At 43.9% G+C, this 21,609-nt stretch overlaps 1 protein-coding gene across 1 annotated transcript in view; it reads left to right on the forward strand.

The window, feature by feature from the left end:
- Positions 1–21,609, forward strand: part of LOC311101648 (glycerophosphodiester phosphodiesterase domain-containing protein 5-like) — a 99,745-nt gene that overhangs the window by 65,546 nt on the left and 12,590 nt on the right. Inside the window, exons 3-9 of the mRNA XM_084142787.1 lie at positions 3,974–4,077; positions 8,489–8,582; positions 8,819–8,878; positions 9,192–9,290; positions 9,629–9,722; positions 17,203–17,348; positions 18,684–18,766. Coding sequence (XP_083998913.1) covers positions 3,974–4,077; positions 8,489–8,582; positions 8,819–8,878; positions 9,192–9,290; positions 9,629–9,722; positions 17,203–17,348; positions 18,684–18,766 — 680 coding nt within the window. The remainder of the gene's footprint in view (positions 1–3,973; positions 4,078–8,488; positions 8,583–8,818; positions 8,879–9,191; positions 9,291–9,628; positions 9,723–17,202; positions 17,349–18,683; positions 18,767–21,609) is intronic.

A 21,609-nucleotide genomic window follows, 5' to 3' on the forward strand; every position in this document is an offset into this window, starting at 1 on the left:
GAGGTAACGAGAGGAGGTGACGCCACGAGAGACAAGCCAGTAGAATCATAATACACTACACTGCTGGCTGTTTAGATGGAGCCACTGGAGAATAGTGGAGAATACCCTGCTAGTCTTGGCGCTAGCAGGTACGAAGGGAATTGGATTGCATGCAAGCACCTTTTTGTGGAGTAGCCCCAGTTGGGCACAGCACAGCAAGATGCCCTTAAACCTAAACATATATATTGCTTCACCAAAACTAAAGGCGTTATACCTAAACTGATCAGAAGAAAGCTTCTGTAATGAGTAGAGCTCTTTTCTAACCATTTTGAATGATTCATTTAAACAATTTTGAATATGGCGTTCGGCTGTACATGCAAATATATGGTATTTAAGTGAAAGCATGACATTTCTGCAATCTCCTAATTTTTGGTTCTGAGTGACAGCCAGACTGCTCTGTCTGATTTTCTTTTGCAGTAATTCTAGTGTTTAGGGTTCCACAGAAGATAATTATCCCCTGGTCCTTTTTATCCCTCTATGTTGGTGAATGAGGCTTCGGCTATGATGTATTCCATCCTAATTCAGCTGCCTGCCTGCCTGCCTAGTGCCCTTCAGCCAAGCAGCACAGCAATTTTCATGGCATTTCAAAAAATATAAATTCTTTTTTTGTCCCCGGTAGAGGAAAGTAATTTTCTCTCCCCGCTCCCACTAGAAGAGTACAAGGCTGAATCAGTCTGCTCTGTTGGGTTTGAAAACCTCTCATTCAGTACAATCTAAACCTTTTATTTCCCCTCAGACCCATTAAATACGTTGACAAATTTTTTTCTGACCCCTCTTGACTGGTAGATGATGTAGACCATTTAACCGCAATTTAACACAAATGTCTTGTGGTAAATATAACAAGGTTGCATCCCTCATGTCCCCCATTTTGAATGGAAGTTCATCATACTGTATGATGACTACTAGATGTATTACGATCAATACACTGAGTTGGTTCCTTGTTTTGACAGTAGTTAGAAAGCAGTTTTTAATGCTATGGTGTCAGCCCTGCCCTGAAGGCGTGTGTTCCACCCTAACTAAGCAAGGCGTGCAGAATGCGAATGTGATGTCATCTTAGGGCAGGCAGGCCGTATCATGCCAGACTGCTCTGATCAGCTCCTAAACAGCAGCAGAGAAGAACAATGACACAGGGTTAATGTTCAGCCATATAGTGTACACGTTGCACATATTGTACATGACGCTGGCTTGGCTGAATATTAATTGAAGGAATAAATGTGGCAGCCAGCCTAATAATGCTCCAAACACATGTGGAATTATAGGTTTTATTATAGGAGGATTGAAATGCACATTCAATATTTGACACTCAAACAACTGGCCTGGCAACTCGATTAGCTCCCAAATAGCCTGTTTAAAATTATCCCAAAGGTTTTTTCTCATCGTTTTCCAAACACTACCTACTGATTGACCATCCAATCCCCTCTCTCCCAGGGGTGTCACCTGCCAGAGCAATGGGATCAATGAGCAGGGCTGCCAGTTAGACCACAACCTACACCACAGGGACCACCTACCTACCACAGGGTTAACCCTATGGTTACCCTGACGTCTGGCTTTCTCACATTGCAGTGACTACGAGACTGGGAAGTGTAGCCATGTGAAACTAACCCTATGGTAACCATTCTGGAGTCTGGATTAGTTTGATTTATAAAAGGGAGCGATTTTCTTAGTACGTTCATAGAAGGAAGTAGTAAATGTTCTAGGCCAGAAAATACAAATCTAATCTTCATGACTAATGTTCAAACTTAGATGTCAAACAGTATCAAGGTTCTGGTCTATATAATAATAATTTTTAACATAAATGTTGTTTTCATAACTTTAATTCCTCATCCGGAAGAGATTGGCTAAAAAGAATCGCCACAGCCAAATCCCATAGGCTTCCTTCCCTCATACTGCTAGATTCTCATTCCCTGCCCCAAATCAACAAATGTGTTCCATCCTGTTACGTAATGATCATCATACCATCCCAAACATGTGCTTTAGTGTCCCCTAGTTAAACTGCTGTGTGGCCTGTCCACAACTCCACAAACACATTAGGCTCTCCTCTCCAGTGCCCAGGTAGACAGTCAGAGTGGAGGGCAGAAGTTATACAAGGGGCTGTCACCACCCAGTCATTAGACCTGGCCCTGTCTTATGTCCTGTGCCACTGCCAGCCGATGCCCTCCATGGAACAGTCAGCCAAGGTGAACGCCCAGACAGCTTTGTTTGTGCTCTCATATCACCTTGATATATCCTATCACTGCATGGCTAAATACAGGGTCAACTGGGGCTTATTCTGGATTGTGCAATGTAAGAACATTATTGCAGATAGAAATGTAATGTATAGAGCTGGAACAACTTGTTGTTTTGCAAAACAGACAGTCATGTCAGTTCTATTCATACATTTCTATCTAAGCGTACTCCAGTCCTCCGGGCTCTGTGAGTAAGCCTGATTTCATTGTGGGCTAATTTGTGGGCTGGTGTGAAGAGCAGCCAGTCGTGCTGTCTGTGTATAGTCCAATTCTCAGTAGTATGAGGGGTTATCACATCAATTAAAGTGTAATTAATTATAATTAAGATTTTGGTCAGTTCTGTTCTTTATTTATGTAGTGGTCTTAACTGTTTTAATTCTGTCTGAGCTAGGAGCGATGTTTTACTTTTTAATAGATGGGCCAAAGGTCTTGACTGGCTGGAGATGTTTGAAAATCTCACTTTTTGTGCTTTGTCATCCAAGTCGTGTGCGTGTCTGTTTGTGAACATTCTGTCTTGTATCTCTTTATTAGAGCTCTTATTACAGCTTGCGGTGGCATTGGAAGGCTAAACACAGCTGACCACTAATCGGCTCATGGCCTCATTAGCTATTAAGTTTAATGTGAGTAATTACTTGATAATGAGGACAGTGGATTGGGAGGATGGGATCTTTATTGAGTCCCTCTGCTTTTTTACTGAGACAATATGGCCCTATGACAGTTTCTGCATGAATGGTTACTGCATACTGCCTCTAATGCCGCTGATACCAGACATGTGGTTCTCTCTTTTCAATCAGTTGTAAAGTGGCATGAATGTTGTCTCTTGTCTTTGGTAATGCAGGCTTAGTGAATGCCTACACAAAGTGGGAGTGTGAAATTATTTATGAACAGAATTGACATTACTTAAGCAATAAGGCACGAGGGGTTGTGGTATATGGTCAATATACCACGGCTATGGGCTGTTCTTATGCACGACGCAACATAGAGTGCCTGGATACAGCCCTTAGCCGTGGTATATTGGCCATATACCACAAACCCTTGAGGGGCCTTATTGCTATTATAAACTGGTTACCAACGTAATTAGAGCAGTAAAAATAAATGTTTTGTCATACCCGTGGTATATGGTCTGATATTCCACGGCTGTCAGCCAATCAGCATTCAGGGCTCGAACTACCCAGTTTATAAATTCACTATAAACCATGAGGGTTATTGTGCTGACATGTTCTCCAGCCAATTCCTCGTTTGTTTGTGGTTTACCACCTTAATCTGATGCAGCTAGCGAATGGTGTTTTAAATGTTAGCCATGACTCCAGGTTTGAGCCATCCGTCTGTGTGCCAGCCCGGGCTGCACCGTCATCAGTCTCTCTACATCCAGATTATAGTCTTTGGCTCGATTAGGGCGGATTGCCCAATGATGACTCTGCCGGACTTTTAGGAGACTGTTGTTGCTTGCATTTCTGTTGTCAGTGTTTATTGTGATGTTGACGTATGGGGGTAATGTTAAGTGGTGTGCCAGTCTGGGGTGGGCAAATGGCTTTCTCATCAGCCCTTTGCTCACTTGCAATCAAAGAAAGTAATGTAATGAATGTACCAATAGTATTCCAATGTTTCAACACAACACTGGCCAAAGTGCTTTATGTTAATCTGATGGTATCTGACTAATGATACTGTGGTAAAGGTAATAATGGTTCCTGTGTGTGTTTGTTTCCCAGTGGGAGTTCCTGTGGTCTCTCATCCTCTTCTTCACCTTCTCTCTGCTCCTGGTCTGGTTCTACTTCTGGTGGGAGGCACACAACGACTACAATGAGTTCAACTGGTGAGTACTGCTGTACAGTATGTGTGTGTGTGCACTCTAGTTATACAACTCATAGATTCTTGTCTCTCAGTATATCGCCATCATCAGTCACTGTTCCGTTCAAATAAATTAAATGCTCCTCCGACCTTCCCTTTGATTCTCTGGCCTTTACTTAGATTAATGTTTTACTTTTAAATGCTGCCATTAATCTCCATATGTTTTTTCCTGAATCGAAAATGCTAACTCTGTAGAGTATATTAAAAATTTATTATTCACTAATCATGGTTGGCCAAACTCATTTTGGGATAATCCTCTTCCCTAATCTGGGTGCGGATGGATGGGCCTTAGGGTGTCTATCACTGCAGATTTATAGTGAGCATGATTACATAAAGCAGGAATACCCTTTGACCCCAAATCACCTCTCAGATCATTCCAGTCACAGTTACCATAAAACCAATCGTGCTTGGAAACAATACAGGTATTGTTTCTGTCATGAGACATTGCACATTCAATTGAAGGATATACTACCACTGAAATTATGAATTGGGTTTATTTAGTTGAGCTCTTCACCAAGTGACCAAGCTCTTGACCATGTCCTCAAAGCCTTCTACATTGTATGTGCACACTATGCCCCAGAGTTCACCAGGATATGAGACACTCCTACATGACAGTATGTACCTCCTGAGCTTTAGTCCAGACAGATCCATGTGTGTACTGTAGTTTCCTAGTGACCAGTGGTGTTTCATTCAATCTGGTCTGTCAGATCAGACAGACACAGTCAGGTCAGCTTGTGTCAGACAATCATTCTGTCAGCCAGAAAACTAAAGACTAATGTCTCAGACACACAAACAGCGTTTTCTGGCCGAGAGTACTTTGCACCTCTGAACGTAATTTGCGAACCGAGTGCTTACCGATTTTACATGTAGAATTGCGTGAAATTTTGCCAGTCAGACATCTACAGCGGGTGGTCCCTAAAACACATTCGGTGCAATGTGTGTGAGCCTTAAGAGAGAGAGAAGCTTTGTTTCTTCTTGTAAGGTGCAATTTGCTTTGTCCCCCCAAGGTCATTCCCCTCACTCTCTCTCTGTCCACCACCTCCTTTCTCTTCCTCTCATTACCGCTCAAAGTCACCTCTGCTTCCCCCATCGTCCTTCGCTCCTTGTTTATCTCTCCCTGCCCCCTCATCCCACTTTCTCCCTCTCCTTTCATTCTCTTTATCTCTCTGCTCCTCTCTCCTTTTCTCTCCTTTAATTTTGTTATCACTCTCTACACACTCTCTCTCTCAAGGCGTCAGCATGCTTCAGTTCAGCTAGCGCCTAGCCGAACTCGTCTAGCCGAACCGAACGAGTGTGTTCGCATACTCCCTTAAAAGACCTTTACTTGAAAAAAATGAAAAAAGCCGCAATAGTACGATTTGCCCCGTGTAGCTCAGTTGGTAGAGCATGGCGCTTGCAATGCCAGGGTTGTGGGTTCGATTCCCACGGGGGGCCAGTATGGAAAAAAATAAAAATGTATGCACTCACTAACTGTAAGTCGCTCTGGATAAGAGCGTCTGCTAAATGACTAAAATGTAATTTTGAGACGCCGTAGCCAGTATACGCTTCCTCAAAATAGTCAGAATTAATCTAAAATAACTGTCATTCATTTTGACGCTTTTGCCATGGAGATCTTAGTTGCACAATTTTACATCTAACTAAGATGTTTGGTGCAGTATTTCTCAATACAAAAAATGTGTATGAAAACTAGTCGTCTCTTGATGAATGACAACAGACTTTATTGAAGAATCCCTACTGTTGAACAATCACCGTAGAAGGGGCGTAGACTTCGGCTCCGAACTTAGGCTTACCTCTAGAAAAATGTTTGTGTGCCCGAATAGCCGAAGTCCAAAACGAACAAAAACGTCACAAAATGTTGTCATAATATATGCACAAACTCTTCTGATCTGTTTTGGCTGGGAAGCATGCAGACACCTTTATTCCCACTATCTCCCACTCCTATGGCCTAGCCTCAGTTAGATATCGTGTCTTTTCTAGTGTATTCAAAGGAAGCCTTCACGTGTGGTGGCCTGGCTTTTGTGTAGCTCTGCTGTAGTTGTAGGGGCTGCCAGGCTCTGCCAACAGAGCCCAGATAAGGATTGGGATATACTGTGGGGGAAAAAGTATTTAGTCAGCCACCAATTGTGTAAGTTCTCCCACTTAAAAAGATGAGAGAGGCCTGTAATTTTCATCATAGGTACACGTCAACTATGACAGACAAAATGAGAAAAAGAAATCACATTGTAGGATTTTTTATGAATTTATTTGCAAATTATGGTGGAAAATAAGTATTTGGTCAATAACAAAAGTTTCTCAATACTTTGTTATATACCCTTTGTTGGCAATGACACAGGTCAAACGTTTTCTGTAAGTCTTCACAAGGTTTTCACACACTGTTGCTGGTATTTTGGCCCATTCCTCCATGCAGATCTCCTCTAGAGCAGTGATGTTTTGGGGCTGTCGCTGCGCAACACGGACTTTCAACTCCCTCCAAAGATTTTCTATGGGGTTGAGATCTGGAGACTGGCTAGGCCACTCCAGGACCTTGAAATGCTTCTTACGAAGCCACTCCTTCGTTGCCCGGGCGGTGTGTTTGGGATCATTGTCATGCTGAAAGACCCAGCCACGTTTCATCTTCAATGCCCTTGCTGATGGAAGGAGGTTTTCACTCAAAATCTCACGAAACATGGCCCCATTCATTATTTCCTTTACACGGATCAGTCGTCCTGGTCCCTTTGCAGAAAAACAGCCCCAAAGCATGATGTTTCCACCCCCATGCTTCACAGTAGGTATGGTGTTCTTTGGATGCAACTCAGCATTCTTTGTCCTCCAAACACGACAAGTGAGTTTTTACCAAAAAGTTCGATTTTGGTTTCATCTGACATTCTCCCAATCCTCTTCTGGATCATCCAAATGCACTCTAGCAAACTTCAGACGGGCCTGGACATGTACTGGCTTAAGCAGGGGGACACGTCTGGCACTGCAGGATTTGAGTCCCTGGCGGCGTAGTGTGTTACTGATGGTAGGCTTTGTTACTTTGGTCCCAGCTCTCTGCAGGTCATTCACTAGGTCCCCCCGTGTGGTTCTGGGATTTTTGCTCACCGTTCTTGTGATCATTTTGACCCCACGGGGTGAGATCTTGCGTGGAGCCCCAGATCGAGGGAGATTATCAGTGGTCTTGTATGTGGGCAAAACCCACACCACTAATTACAGTGGGGGAAAAAAGTATTTAGTCAGCCACCAATTGTGCAAGTTCTCCCACTTAAAAAGATGAGAGAGGCCTGTAATTTTCATCATAGTTACACGTCAACTATGACAGACAAATTGAGAAAAAAAATCCAGAAAATCACATTGTAGGATTTTTAATGAATTTAGTTGCAAATTATGGTGGAAAATAAGTATTTGGTCACCTACAAACAAGCAAGATTTCTGGCTCTCACAGACCTGTAACTTCTTCTTTAAGAGGCTCCTCTGTCCTCCACTTGTTACCTGTATTAATGGCACCTTTCCCGCTGCACCCACACTCCCCTCCACTGCCCCAACACCCCCCTGCTGCCCCCACATGCTCCCGCTGCACCCACATTCCCCCCGCTCCCGCTGCCCCCACACTCCCCCCCCCACTGCCCCCACACTCCCCCCTGCTGCCCCTGCAGCTGTGGCAGCCCAGTCCCTCCGAGACCCCCTGTCACAACGCTCAGCCTGACATCCAGCCCAGCCATTTGTGTGTATGTGTGTGTCCATGGTTGAGCATCCCTCTGAGTGTGTGTACTGCATGATGTCTTTGTTCCTCCCCTTCCTCTCCTGTGTGTGGAGACACAGCCTTAAGGAGACAACATCCTTTTAGAACAATGCATCTAACTCGCCACCCGTTAACACAGTAATTACATGATCTCTTTGTGCTCCAATACTCATTATAGAGAAGAAGCGACTGCAGCCATTTGCTCTGAGCAGCTTCCTTTGTGTTTATTTGTCTGTCTGTTTGCTTTGTTTTATGGGGATAATAAAGGCCTAGCATCTTGGACAAAGACACTAGAACACATTATGCCTGCCTGGGGAGTTCAGGCCTTCCGGTTTAAGCGTCAGTGTCTGCTGTTAGATCATTTATAGTCAGCCAGTTAATTTCCCTCAGTGTTACAAAGAGACCCCTGGGGCTAGAAGCTCGAAGTTGCCCCTTAGGCACATATCTGGGATCAGCTTCCCTTCCCCCGAATCTAAACCTTAACCACTAGAGGAAACACAAAACTGACCTTAGATCAGTGTCAACACATACTCCTGTTAGCCCACTCAGCTGGTTTCTACTATCTATCTCTCATCTCAGAGACCAGAGGAGCACTAGCTGCAGCCTGCCCTGATATCTATGAGATGCTACTATTGTGTAACTGACTTCCGTTTGACAGGTTTTTATATAACCGCTCTGGGGAGTGGAGCGATGGGACCGTTCCAATCCTGGCCACGACCGCTGCCGGCTTCACTTATATTGCATTTTTAATGGTGAGTTGTCATCTCATCAGACATTCACTGTGAGATGATATCGATATGGTGTCTAGGCCCTGGTAACAGCCTGGTAATGTTAGGGGAGTAACCTGGCAGGGCAGAAACGTGTTGCCAAGCATGTCTGGGCCAAGTACACTTTTAAGTTAGGATGGCACAGGCAGCTGTTGACCTGTTTTGAGACGAGTGGCTGTGGATCTCCACGTGATGTGATTTATGTGTTTCTATTCTTTCAGATTTTAGCACTTTGCCACATAGCAGTGGGACAACAGCTGAACTTGCACTGGCTGCACAAGGTAATGCTCAAGTGTGTGATTTTTGGTGTGTTTGTGTATGCACGTGCTTGAGTGTTTGTGACTGTAATTGCGCATGTGTGGATATGGCCTGTATACTGTGTGTGTGTCTTCAAGTGGCCAACTGAACTCTGCCTGAACCCCACATTTGAGTTCATGTTTTCCTGGGGGTTGTGAAAGCAGTGACATCATGCCCCAGGGTGCTGTTATCTGGCCAAACACACTACAGAGGGTTGGAATGGTTAGCCTGGGGGGGCAGTGTGTGTGTGTCTGTGTGTGCATGCGATGGTCTGTAACACTCTGTTTGCCCCCATAGATAGGAGTGAGTACTGCCCTTCTGACCACTGCCATCGGATTCATATCTGTCAATCAAACATGGGGGGAGGAGTGGGCAGTCATCCCTATATCACTCCAGGTGAGTTAAACAACATGTCCCCCTTTAGGGCTGTGCATCATACTGTATTATACAGGACACGTTCCTGATATGTGTTTATATACTTGATAAAGCACATGTTAACGACTGTATTGAACTACATACAACGGCAACATTCAATATAGAAATGCGTCTAACAGATGTGTTATTAAGACTGATTCAAGGGGTTCATTGATTTATCTTATTTAATTATTTATGGTTGTAGTAATCATGCAGTAGCCTACCATTACCACTGAATTATTTTGTTTGTCGTACCATTTAACAACTATGAATGACTAGCAATGCCACACCTTTAACACTGAATGATGTCCCCTGTCCAGGCCACAGGTCCCTTCCTACACCTAGGAGCCCTGGTGGCTGTCACCGCTCTGGCCTGGCTGGTGGCTGGGCAGGTCGCCCGCGCTGAGAAAACAAGTAAGACCCAACCCAGACTGTGTTACTGACCATGTTAGTGTTGCAAAGTATACATTTCTGTACTTTTTCAATACTAGAACATGAAATACGGTCTGGTAATATAATTTTTGTTACCTTCTGTCAAATGTGTCTCACGTCATATACGGATCGAGAGGATTGAGTCTGTTTAGTCATTTGTCTGACACAGTGCGAGCCACTTTTAAGAAGCAAGCGATAGGCGAGATAACAACAGCATAGTTTCTTCAAAAGAAAACATCATACCTCCACACCCGCAGCTTGTTGACAAAACTGGCTGCAGGGGTGAACTATAGGAATACTTTGCTTGCAGAGCAGATGATGTGGGCAAGCCCACTGAAACAACTAAGGTAAAGGTGGTGTATTTTTGAGTGACAATGACATGAACGTATTGTAGTGACCCTGGTTTATAAGCACGGATAACGACTCTGCCACTCGAGCATGCTTTTGTGCCACAGTGGATGGCGCGCTGGGCTTCGGGCCATAAGGTTGAGGGTTCATTACATTGAGGGTTCATTACATTAGTTTCATTACATTGGTGTCGGAAGTGATCGGACCTCGCGTCCACGACAGTGCGTGTGCTTGGCCGGTGAGCGTTTTCCTGTAAGACGGTGTCCTGTGAGGTCTAGCGCGAGGACGCGCTCTTTGAAAGGAGGGAGTTGTGTTGCGACCCTAGTTTATAAGCGCGGATATCGACTGCCACTGGAGGATGCTTTTGTGGCACAGTCGATGGCGCGCTGGGCTTCAGGCCAGAAGGTAGAGGGTTTGAGCCGCAATCCCATCCCTGTTTCATTACAATATACCAATGTACCCCCTGGGACTGCTGCACAGAACAACTATCAGCTGGAGAGAAGCACAAGATTGAACTTCACTCAACTTTCTAGAGTTTTCCCCTTTAGTTAACACTATCAACATTTCCCTTTACTGTGGCAATTGTGATCGGATCAACGCAATATTAGCCACTTTCAATGCAACACACCGAAACAAAACGAACTAGGCAAGAAATTTTGTTGTAAGCAGAACGCATCGGAGTAGGATTCTATTGCATTGACATGCATGTCTCAGCCCTTACTCTACCCAGACTGGTGCGGCATAACCAATCAGAGCTGCAGTAGGCCTATATGCAAATACACCATTACCATATATGGGTCTGTGCCATTTACGTTGAACTGGACTGTGTTTACAGCTGTGGTCGTGAGTAGATGCGCTTGTTTTGAGATCAAAGCAAGGGCTGCATGTAGTCACGTGTGCACATTTTGTTCATATCCTTTGCTAGTTAGTGAGTTATTTTTGTTACCTTTGGTACTTCTGTCAAATGTGTCTCACATCATATACGGATTGAGAGGGTTGAGTCTGTTTAGTAATTTGTCTGAATCTTCTCAAGTGGGCAGTAGTAAGCTAGCCAGGCTACTTGCGCTTTCACATTCAGCTGACACAGCGCGAGCCACTTTTAAGAAGCAAGCCAGTTATAGATAATATGTAGTCTGCAATAGGGGAGTGATTGCTTCCTACAAAAGCACAACATGTGTACATTTCTAGACATCTTTGAAAAACAAGTCAGGTAAATAGCTTTTTTTTTGTCTTAAGGGGGCGGTGTTGTATTTTGAGACAGGCTTGAATAAGCTAAGTAGCCAATAGGCAGAGGGTAGCATAATTTGTCTGATTCTCTGTAATAATAGTGCATTTTATTTTGTAAAGTGGCTTCTTGCATCAAACAACACAAACATTTTCAGTCACCACCTTGTGGATAAACAGGTTAATCTCAAGCCCTGCATGTTTTTTAAAAAAGTCTCATGGAATGTAGGCCTACATTGAACACCACATGTTGACTGCAACTGTAGGCTGAATGATAGAACAGCTATTTCCATGTAAAAATTGGTATGGGTCCTCAGATCCTCAAAAGGTTCTACAGCTGCACTATCGAGAGCATCCTGACTGGTTGCATCGCCGCCTGGTATGGCAACTGCTCGGCCTCTGACTGCAAGGCGCTACAGAGGTAGTGTGTACGGCCCAGTACATCACTGGGTCCAAGCTTCCTGCCATCCAGGACCTCTATACCAGGCGGTGTCAGAGGAAGGCCCTAAAACTTGCCAAAGACTCCAGCCACCCTTGTCATAGACTGTTCTCTCTGCTACCGCACGGCAAGCGGTAACGGAGCGCCAAGTCTAGGTCCAAAAGGCTTCTTCACAGATTCTACCCCCAAGCCATAAGACTGCTGAACAGCTAATTAAATGGCTACCCGGACTATTTGCAAGTTCCACAGACATGTGACTAACAGAAATTGAATAATGTGTCCCTGAACAAAGGGGGGGGGGGGGGGTCAAAATCAAACGTAACAGTCAGTATCTGGTGTGGCCACCAGCTGCATTAAGTACTGCAGTGCATCTCCTCCTCATGGGCTGATTTGCCAGTTCTTGCTGTGATATGTTACCCCACTCTTCCACCAAGGAACCTGCAAGTTCCCAGACATTTCTGGGGGGAATGGCCCTAGCCAACAGGTCCCAGACGTGCTCAATGGGATTGAGATCCGGGCTCTTCGCTGGCCATGGCAGAACACTGACATTCCTGTCTTGCAGGAACTCACACACAGAACGAGCAGTATGGCTGGTGGCATTGTCATGCTGGAGGGTCATGTCAGGATGAGTCTGTAGGAAGGGTACCACATGAGGGAGGAGGATGTCTTCCCTGTAACGCACAGCGTTGAGATTGCCTGCAATGACAACAAGCTCAGTCCGATGATGCTGTGACACACCCCCCAGACCCACCTCCAAATCGATCACACTCCAGAGTACAGGCCTCGGTGTAACGCTCATTCCTTCGACGATAAACGCAAATCCGACCATCACCCCTGGTGAGAGAAAACCGTGATTCGTCAGTGAAGAGCACTTTCTGCCAGTCCTGTCTGGTCCAGCGACGGTGGGTTTGTGCCCATAGGTGACGTTGTCGGTGATGTCTGGTGAGGACCTGCCTTACAACAGGCCTACAAGCCCTCAGTCCAGCCTCTCTCAGCCTATTGCAGACAGTCTGAGTACTGATGGAGGGACTCGGGCAGTTGTTGTTGCCATCTTGTACCTGTCCCGCAGGTGTGATGTTTGGATGTACCGATCCTGTGCAGGTGTTGTTACACGTGGTCTGCCACTGCGAGGACGATCAGCTGTCCGTCCTGTCTCCCTGTAGCACTGTCTTAGGCGTCTCACAGTACGGACATTGCAATTTATAGTCCTCATGCCTCCTTGCAGCATGCCTAAGGCACGTTCACGCAGATGAGCAGGGACCCTGGGCATCTTTCTTTTTGTGTTTTTCAGAGTCAGTAGAAAGGCCTCTTTAGTGTCCTAAGTATTCATGACTGTGACCTTAATTGTCTACTGTCTGTAAGCTGTTAGTGTCTTAACGACCGTTCCACTGGTGCATGTTCATTAATTGTTTATGGTTAATTGAACAAGCATGGGAAACAGTGTTTAAACCCTTTACAAAGAAGATCTGTGAAGTTATTTGGATTTTTACGAATTATCTTTGAAAGACAGGGTCCTGAAAAAGGGACGTTTCTTTTTTTGCTGAGTTTATTACCTCGTCTAACCTGTGCCCCCCGCACATTGACTCGCTACCGGTACCCCCTGTATATAGCCTCGTTATTGTTATTTTATTGTTGTTCTTTTGTTTTTTTACTTTAGTTTATTTAGTAAACTCTTATTTTTCTTAAAACTGCATTGTTGGTTAAGGGCTTGTAAGTAAGCATTTCACGGTAAGGTCTACAAATTTTTTTTTTAAACATTTTTGGTCATTTAGCAGACGCTCTTATCCAGAGCGACTTACAGGAGCAATTAGGGTTAAGTGCCTTGCTCAAGGGCACATCGACAGATTTTTCACCTAGTCGGCTCGGGGATTAGAACCAGCGACCTTTCGGTTACTGGCACAACGCTCTTAACCACTAAGCTACCTACTACACCTGTTGTATTCGGTGCATGTGACAAATAAAATTTGAAATGTAATGGGATGCATTTTATCCATTGGTTTTGATGGTAGGCCACTCTGGTAGGCCTACATTATGATCAAATAGCTACAGTAGCCTACTTGGCCACTGTTAAAACTGTAACTTAGCTTCAGTGTTCACAGTAAACACGCGCTGGAAGTTGCACAGAATTTTCACAACGTTCAAGTTTGCGCTCAGCAGACCTGAAATTTGCTCAGTGCTTTCAAAAATTAGAGGGAACATTGCAATATACTATATTCAGCATGACATTAATGTGAGCATTATAATATGATTACAGTAAGGTGAAATGTGCTCAGAACTTGACCACAATATATTTACACTACTTCACGTTTGTCTGTGCTTGCTAGCAGTAGCCACTAGCCAGCCAGCAGCCCATTGCACCATGGGAAGTGAAATGTACTCTGGGCATTTAAGGTATTATTCTGTTATTTAATATGGTGTTTTATTTTAGCAAGAAATTGAAAATATAATATATTCTATTTGTTATTTTAGTTGTTCTACCAGTTATCAACATATTGTTCAATATTTTAAAAAAAGAAAGCCCAGTGGTTATTCTATGACTTTAGCTAATACGCTTTATTTTTTTGTTGCCGTGGTATCGTTTTGGTATTGGGTATCGTTTCGGTATTGAGTATTATGATACTAAACCTGGTATCGGTATCAAAGTCAAAAATCTGGTATCGTGACAACACTAGACCATGTTACTGACTGTCCACCTCACTGATCAAAGCTCAGCTACTACTGCCAGATGACTAAACAGCCTCATAGAGCTGTGGGCGTTAAATGATTAACACCATGTACACAAAGGGCAAAGCCCCACCAGGCCCCCGTCAGGGTGGCAGGGATACTAGGCATTCTTCTGGCCTCACGTGACACCACCAGTCCACAGGACATTATTAGGCCCCTGAGATCTGTTGACACGGCCAGTTAGACATCAAGTACTGGGGTATTTCTGCCTTACACCTTCCTTTTAAATCTATCAGAGACTAGTACAAGGGAGGCAGAGGAGTGTTTGAGGTGCTTTGAGATCCCCTTAGATTAAATACTGAATCGTCAGTGCTGTTGTTTTTGGAGGCAAATAACTTTCATGAATATTCAGTTGTAGTTTATAGACACTCCATTTTCATTTTTTATACTCTGTATTTGGGTAGAACAGTGGATTGTTGTGCAAGGACACAAAGCCCCAGCAGTCTGTTTACTCACAGTAACTCTTACCAAAGAGTTGTATTATTCTGTTTACTCACAGTAACTCTTCTGTTTACTCACAGTAACTCTTACCAAAGAGTTGTAATATTGTGTTTACTCACAGTAACTCTTACCAAAGAGTTGTATTATTCTGTTTACTCACAGTAACTCTTACCAAAGAGTTGTATTATTCTGTTTACTCACAGTAACTCTTACCAAAGAGTTGTATTATTCTGTTTACTCACAGTAACTCTTACCAAAGAGTTGTATTATTCTGTTTACTCACAGTAACTCTTACCAAAGAGTTGTATTATTCTGTTTACTCACAGTAACTCTTACCAAAGAGTTGTATTATTCTGTTTACTCACAGTAACTCTTACCAAAGAGTTGTATTATTGTGTTTACTCACAGTAACTCTTACCAAAGAGTTGTATTATTCTGTTTACTCACAGTAACTCTTACCAAAGAGTTGTATTATTGTGTTTACTCACAGTAACTCTTACCAAAGAGTTGTATTATTATGTTTACTCACAGTAACTCTTACCAAAGAGTTGTATTATTCTGTTTACTCACAGTAACTCTTACCAAAGAGTTGTATTATTCTGTTTACTCACAGTAACTCTTACCAAAGAGTTGTATTATTGTGTTTACTCACAGTAACTCTTACCAAAGAGTTGTATTATTATGTTTACTCACAGTAACTCTTCTGTTTACTCACAGTAACTCTTACCAAAGAGTTGTATTATTCTGTTTACTCACAGTAACTCTTACCAAAGAGTTGTATTATTCTGTTTACTCACAGTAACTCTTACCAAAGAGTTGTATTATTCTGTTTACTCACAGTAACTCTTACCAAAGAGTTGTATTATTCTGTTTACTCACAGTAACTCTTACCAAAGAGTTGTATTATTCTGTTTACTCACAGTAACTCTTACCAAAGAGTTGTATTATTCTGTTTACTCACAGTAACTCTTACCAAAGAGTTGTATTATTCTGTTTACTCACAGTAACTCTTACCAAAGAGTTGTATTATTGTGTTTACTCACAGTAACTCTTACCAAAGAGTTGTATTATTCTGTTTACTCACAGTAACTCTTACCAAAGAGTTGTATTATTGTGTTTACTCACAGTAACTCTTACCAAAGAGTTGTATTATTATGTTTACTCACAGTAACTCTTACCAAAGAGTTGTATTATTCTGTTTACTCACAGTAACTCTTACCAAAGAGTTGTATTATTCTGTTTACTCACAGTAACTCTTACCAAAGAGTTGTATTATTGTGTTTACTCACAGTAACTCTTACCAAAGAGTTGTATTATTCTGTTTACTCACAGTAACTCTTACCAAAGAGTTGTATTATTCTGTTTACTCACAGTAACTCTTACCAAAGAGTTGTATTATTCTGTTTACTCACAGTAACTCTTACCAAAGAGTTGTATTATTCTGTTTACTCACAGTAACTCTTACCAAAGAGTTGTATTATTCTGTTTACTCACAGTAACTCTTACCAAAGAGTTGTATTATTCTGTTTACTCACAGTAACTCTTACCAAAGAGTTGTATTATTGTGTGCTGTAATATCACTACAATATAAAACCCTGTAATTTATTCATCCTTCATTTGACCAGGCTAATCTTATTGAAATACAGTATATGTCTCTTTAACATAGAATATCTATTTCAGTGTAGCAGTGGCTTACAGAGGTCAGTGGTTCCTGGACGTGAGGTTAGCTGTGCAGCTAGCTGGCGGACCACTGTCTGAATGCCAGAGGTTCTGACGGCAGAGGGTGAAGGCTTTCAGCCTTGTAACAAGAGTTCTTCTGACGCAGACAATTGAAATTAATCTGACCTAGCTACATTCATCATCACTTACCTGCAGTACAGCACAAGTGTGTGTACTGGCTGGCTGGCTTTCTCACCATATATATCTCAACCCAAACTGGCCACGTAAAATGTTTAGAAACATTCAGTGAATGGTCTTCTTGCCCATAGATAAGCTACATTCAGGAGTGCTATTTATTTTGGTCCTTGACCATCTCAGTACAATAGACATCTGTGACAAGATCAAAAAAGTATTCCATGACATTGATCCTTTCGGCCATAGCTATTCTATATACTTGGGTATTCTATTTATTAGTCACCCTCCCCATGGTTTCTATTAATTCTACATCTATGTTGCGTTTTACCCCTCCCCAGGGTTTCTATTCATTCTACATCTATGTTGTGTTCTACCCCCTGTCCAGGGTTTCTATTCATTCTACATCCATGTTGTGTTCTACCCCCTGCCCAGGGTTCCAGGTGGTGGTTCTCCTGCTCTACCTGAGTGTTCTACTAGGCCTCTACATGGCCCCCCTCTCCATCACCTCCCCCTGCATCATGGACCACGCCAACCTCAAACCACGCCCTGATGTCATTGGCCACCAGGGCGCACCCATGGTGAGTCAGCTGAACCAGCTGCCCAATCAGAGGGCATGTAGGCGGAGGCACCTCATACGCTATGCTTATAGAGTATACAATAACAGACCCACAGAGATGTAACCTTCATAAAGGGCACTAGAGAAACAATGCTGTCCAACAATGTATCTTCATATTTCCACCCACTCACTTCCTTCACACTAAGTAGCCCAGGAATAGCTGGTAAACAGACTTCTGGGCTTTCTGTAAGCACTATAAGGAAGCTATAGGCTACTGTATGTGAGAGCACTTAACCTATCAGCTCCATCTATCAGCTCAACCTATAGAAGCAAGATTTTATATGATTCAATGTCTAGCATTTCTTCATTTAATGTTGTGCTGCATTTTTACCTACCTGTTCCTGAGAGTCGTGTCTTTCAGTGATGGGTTCATCATATTTTGTAGCTTAAACCATTCAAAAGATAGAGCCACATTTGTACGAAGAAAACAGAAACCGCTCTGTTTATTACAACCTAATCTAGCAGCTACTGGAGGTTACTGATATAACCCCGGGTTCGATGAACCAAGTGAAAAAGTTGTCTCGCGACCCCATTTTCAAATCAGGCGACCCCTAGTGTGGGAAACCATGTCCTAACGACTCGTACACACAAACACATGACCCATCCATCCAACGAGCTGCAGACAGAGACACACCCCTGCTCTGCTCCCCAGCCAGCCGGTTGGGGCATGTTGCAGAAGTTTATCACCCCAGAAGTAAAACACTGTGGAGGAATTAAGTCTTAAAGACCTGAGAACTCCCCCAGGACACATCACATGACCCACTCTGTTTTTTTCCCAGGTTTCCAGTCCAGTCCCCTCACAGTATTAGACAGTTTGACCTACAGTATCACTGACCGTTATCAGTTTGACCTACAGTATCACTGACCGTTATCAGTTTGACCTACAGTATCACTGACCGTTATCAGTTTGACCTACAGTATCACTGACCGTTATCAGTTTGACCCATGTGGCCTAGTATCTTGTATTGCACCAGTCAGTATATGTTCAATAGTCTGTTGTTGTAAGCATATGAGCTCATAACCCATGACTTTTAACTGGAATACATTCTCCAAGTTTCCTCACACCCATTTAAAGGGAAAACAAATTTAAATGTCAACTTCACATTCATCACCTCCAGCACCACCCCAACAACATATGTGAAAATGGCGCTTTTAAAAGGATTGTTAGACTTCTGAAACCTATATAAACCTGTGAACTCTCAGATTGCAGTAAGGTATATGAAACCTCTCTGACCTCCATGAAACATCAATATATGTCTAGACAGTGTGCTGATGATGTTCCTCCATCTGTCTGTAGCTGGCTCCAGAGAACACCATCCTGTCCTTCCAGAGGGCTCTGCAGATGAACGTCAGTGGGCTAGAGGCTGACGTGGCCATCAGGTATACACACACCGAAAGAGACTCACAGTGCAGCCAAACTAGATCAATAGGGAGCTGCAGGGAGAGACAGCGAGAAGTCCAGTCTGTTGTGGTTGATAGGGAAGTCCAGTCCAGTCTCCTGTGGTTGATAGGGAAGTCCAGTCCAGTCTGCTGTGGTTGATAGGGAAGTCCAGTCCAGTCTGCTGTGGTTGATAGGGAAGTCCAGTCTGCTGTGGTTGATAGGGAAGTCCAGTCCAGTCTGCTGTGGTTGATAGGGAAGTCCAGTCCAGTCTGCTGTGGTTGATAGGGAAGTCCAGTCCAGTCTGCTGTGGTTGATAGGGAAGTCCAGTCCAGTCTGCTGTGGTTGATAGGGAAGTCCAGTCCAGTCTGCTGTGGTTGATAGGGAAGTCCAGTCCAGTCTGCTGTGGTTGATAGGGAAGTCCAGTCCAGTCTGCTGTGGTTGATAGGGAAGTCCAGTCCAGTCTGTTGTGGTTGATAGGGAAGTCCAGTCCAGTCTGCTGTGGTTGATAGGGAAGTCCAGTCCAGTCTGTTGTGGTTGATAGGGAAGTCCAGTCCAGTCTGCTGTGGTTGATAGGGAAGTCCAGCCAAGCACAGGTCAGCCAGTGTCATACTGCTGGTCTGGGTCTCCTGTCCAGGATTCGGCCGCTTATTACCAGTCAGTGAGCGGTGGCGGTAGTAGCAGTTTTAGTAGTAGTAGTAGCAGCGGCCAGGACAGCACTTTCATAGACTCATGGCTGTTTTTAGATAACATGAGATGACAAGATGAGCTAGAAGAGCAAATCCAATAGAGAGGTGGTGTTTGTGAATGAGTTGGACGTAGTGTGTGTGTGTGTACGCATAGACCTATGCATACAGGTACTAGTGTGGTGTGTGTGTGTCTGTGTGCTTTTCATTTTGTGCCATGTTTATGAATGTGTGATTGTATGTACAGTGCGGGGAAAAAAGTACACTGCTCAAAAATATAAAGGGAACACTAAAATAACACATCCTAGATCTGAATGAATGAAATAATCTTATTAAATACTTTTTCTTTACATAGTTGAATGTGCTGACAACAAAATCACACAAAAATTATCAGTGGAAATCAAATGTATCAACCCATGGAGGTCTGGATTTGGAGTCACCCTCAAAATTAAAGTGGAAAACCACACTACAGGCTGATCCAACTTTGATGTAATGTCCTTAAAACAAGTCAAAATGAGGCTCAGTAGTGTGTGTGGCCTCCACGTGCCTGTATGATCTCCCTACAACGCCTGGGCATGCTCCTGATGAGGTGGCGGATGGTCTCCTGAGGGATCTCCTCCCAGACCTGGACTAAAGCATCCGCCAACTCCTGGACAGTCTGTGGTGCAACGTGGCATTGGTGGATGGAGCGAGACATGATGTCCCAGATGTGCTCAATTGGATTCAGGTCTGGGGAACGGGCGGGCCAGTCCATAGCATCAATGCCTTCCTCTTGCAGGAACTGCTGACACACTCCAGCCACATGAGGTCTAGCATTGTCTTGCATTAAGAGGAACCCAGGGCCAACCGCACCAGCATATGGTCTCACAAGGGGTCTGAGGATCTCATCTCGGTACCTAATGGCAGTCAGGCTACCTCTGGCGAGCACATGGAGGGCTGTGCGGCCCCCCAAAGAAATGCCACCCCACACCATGACTGACCCACCGCCAAACCGGTCATGCTGGAGGATGTTGCAGGCAGCAGAATGTTCTCCACGGCATCTCCAGACTGTCACGTCTGTCACGTGCTCAGTGTGAACCTGCTTTCATCTGTGAAGAGCACAGGGCGCCAGTGGCTATTTTGCCAATCTTGGTGTTCTCTGGCAAATGCCAAATGTCCTGCACGGTGTTGGGCTGTAAGCACAACCCACACCTGTGGACGTCGGGCCCTCATACCACCCTCATGGAGTCTGTTTCTGACCGTTTGAGCAGACACATGCACATTTTTGGCCTGCTGGAGGTCATTTTGTAGGGCTCTGGCAGTGCTCCTCCTGCTCCTCCTTGCACAAAGGCGGAGGTAGCAGTCCTGCTGCTGGGTTGTTGCCCTCCTACGGCCTCCTCCACGTCTCCTGATGTACTGCCCTGTCTCCTGGTAGCGCCTCCATGCTCTGGACACTACGCTGATAGACACAGCAAACCTTCTTGCCACAGCTCGCATTGATGTGCCATCCTGGATGAGCTGCACTACCTGAGCCACTTGTGTGGGTTGTAGACTCCGTCTCATGCTACCACTAGAGTGAAAGCACCGCCAGCATTCAAAAGTGACCAAAACATCAGTCAGGAAGCATAGGAACTGAGAAGTGGTCTGTGGTCACCACCTGCAAAACCAGTCCTTTATTGGGGGTGTCTTGCTAATTGCCTATAATTTTTACCTGTTGTCTATTCCATTTGCACAACAGCATGTGACATTTATTGTCAATCAGTGTTGCTTCCTAAGTGGACAGTTTGATTTCACAGAAGTGTGATTGACTTGGAGTTACATTGTGTTGTTTAAGTGTTCCCTTTATTTTTTTGAGCAGTGTATTTGATCCCCTGCTGATTTTGTACGTTTGCCCACTGACAAAGACATCATCAGTCTATAATTTTAATGGTAGGTTTATTTGAACAGTGAGAGACAGAATAACAACAACAAAATCCAGAAAAACGCATGTCAAAAATGTTATAAATTGATTTGCATTTTAATGAGGGAAATAAGTATTTGACCCCTGTGCAAAACATGATTTAGTACTTGGTGACAAAACCCTTGTTTGCAATCACAGAGGTCAGACGTTTCTTGTAGTTGGCCACCAGGTTTGCACACATCTCAGGAGGGATTTTGTTCCACTCCTCTTTGCAGATCTT

This window comes from Coregonus lavaretus (genome assembly GCF_964263955.1).
Source record: "Coregonus lavaretus genome assembly, chromosome: 26".
Classification (NCBI taxonomy): Eukaryota; Metazoa; Chordata; class Actinopteri; order Salmoniformes; family Salmonidae; genus Coregonus; species Coregonus lavaretus.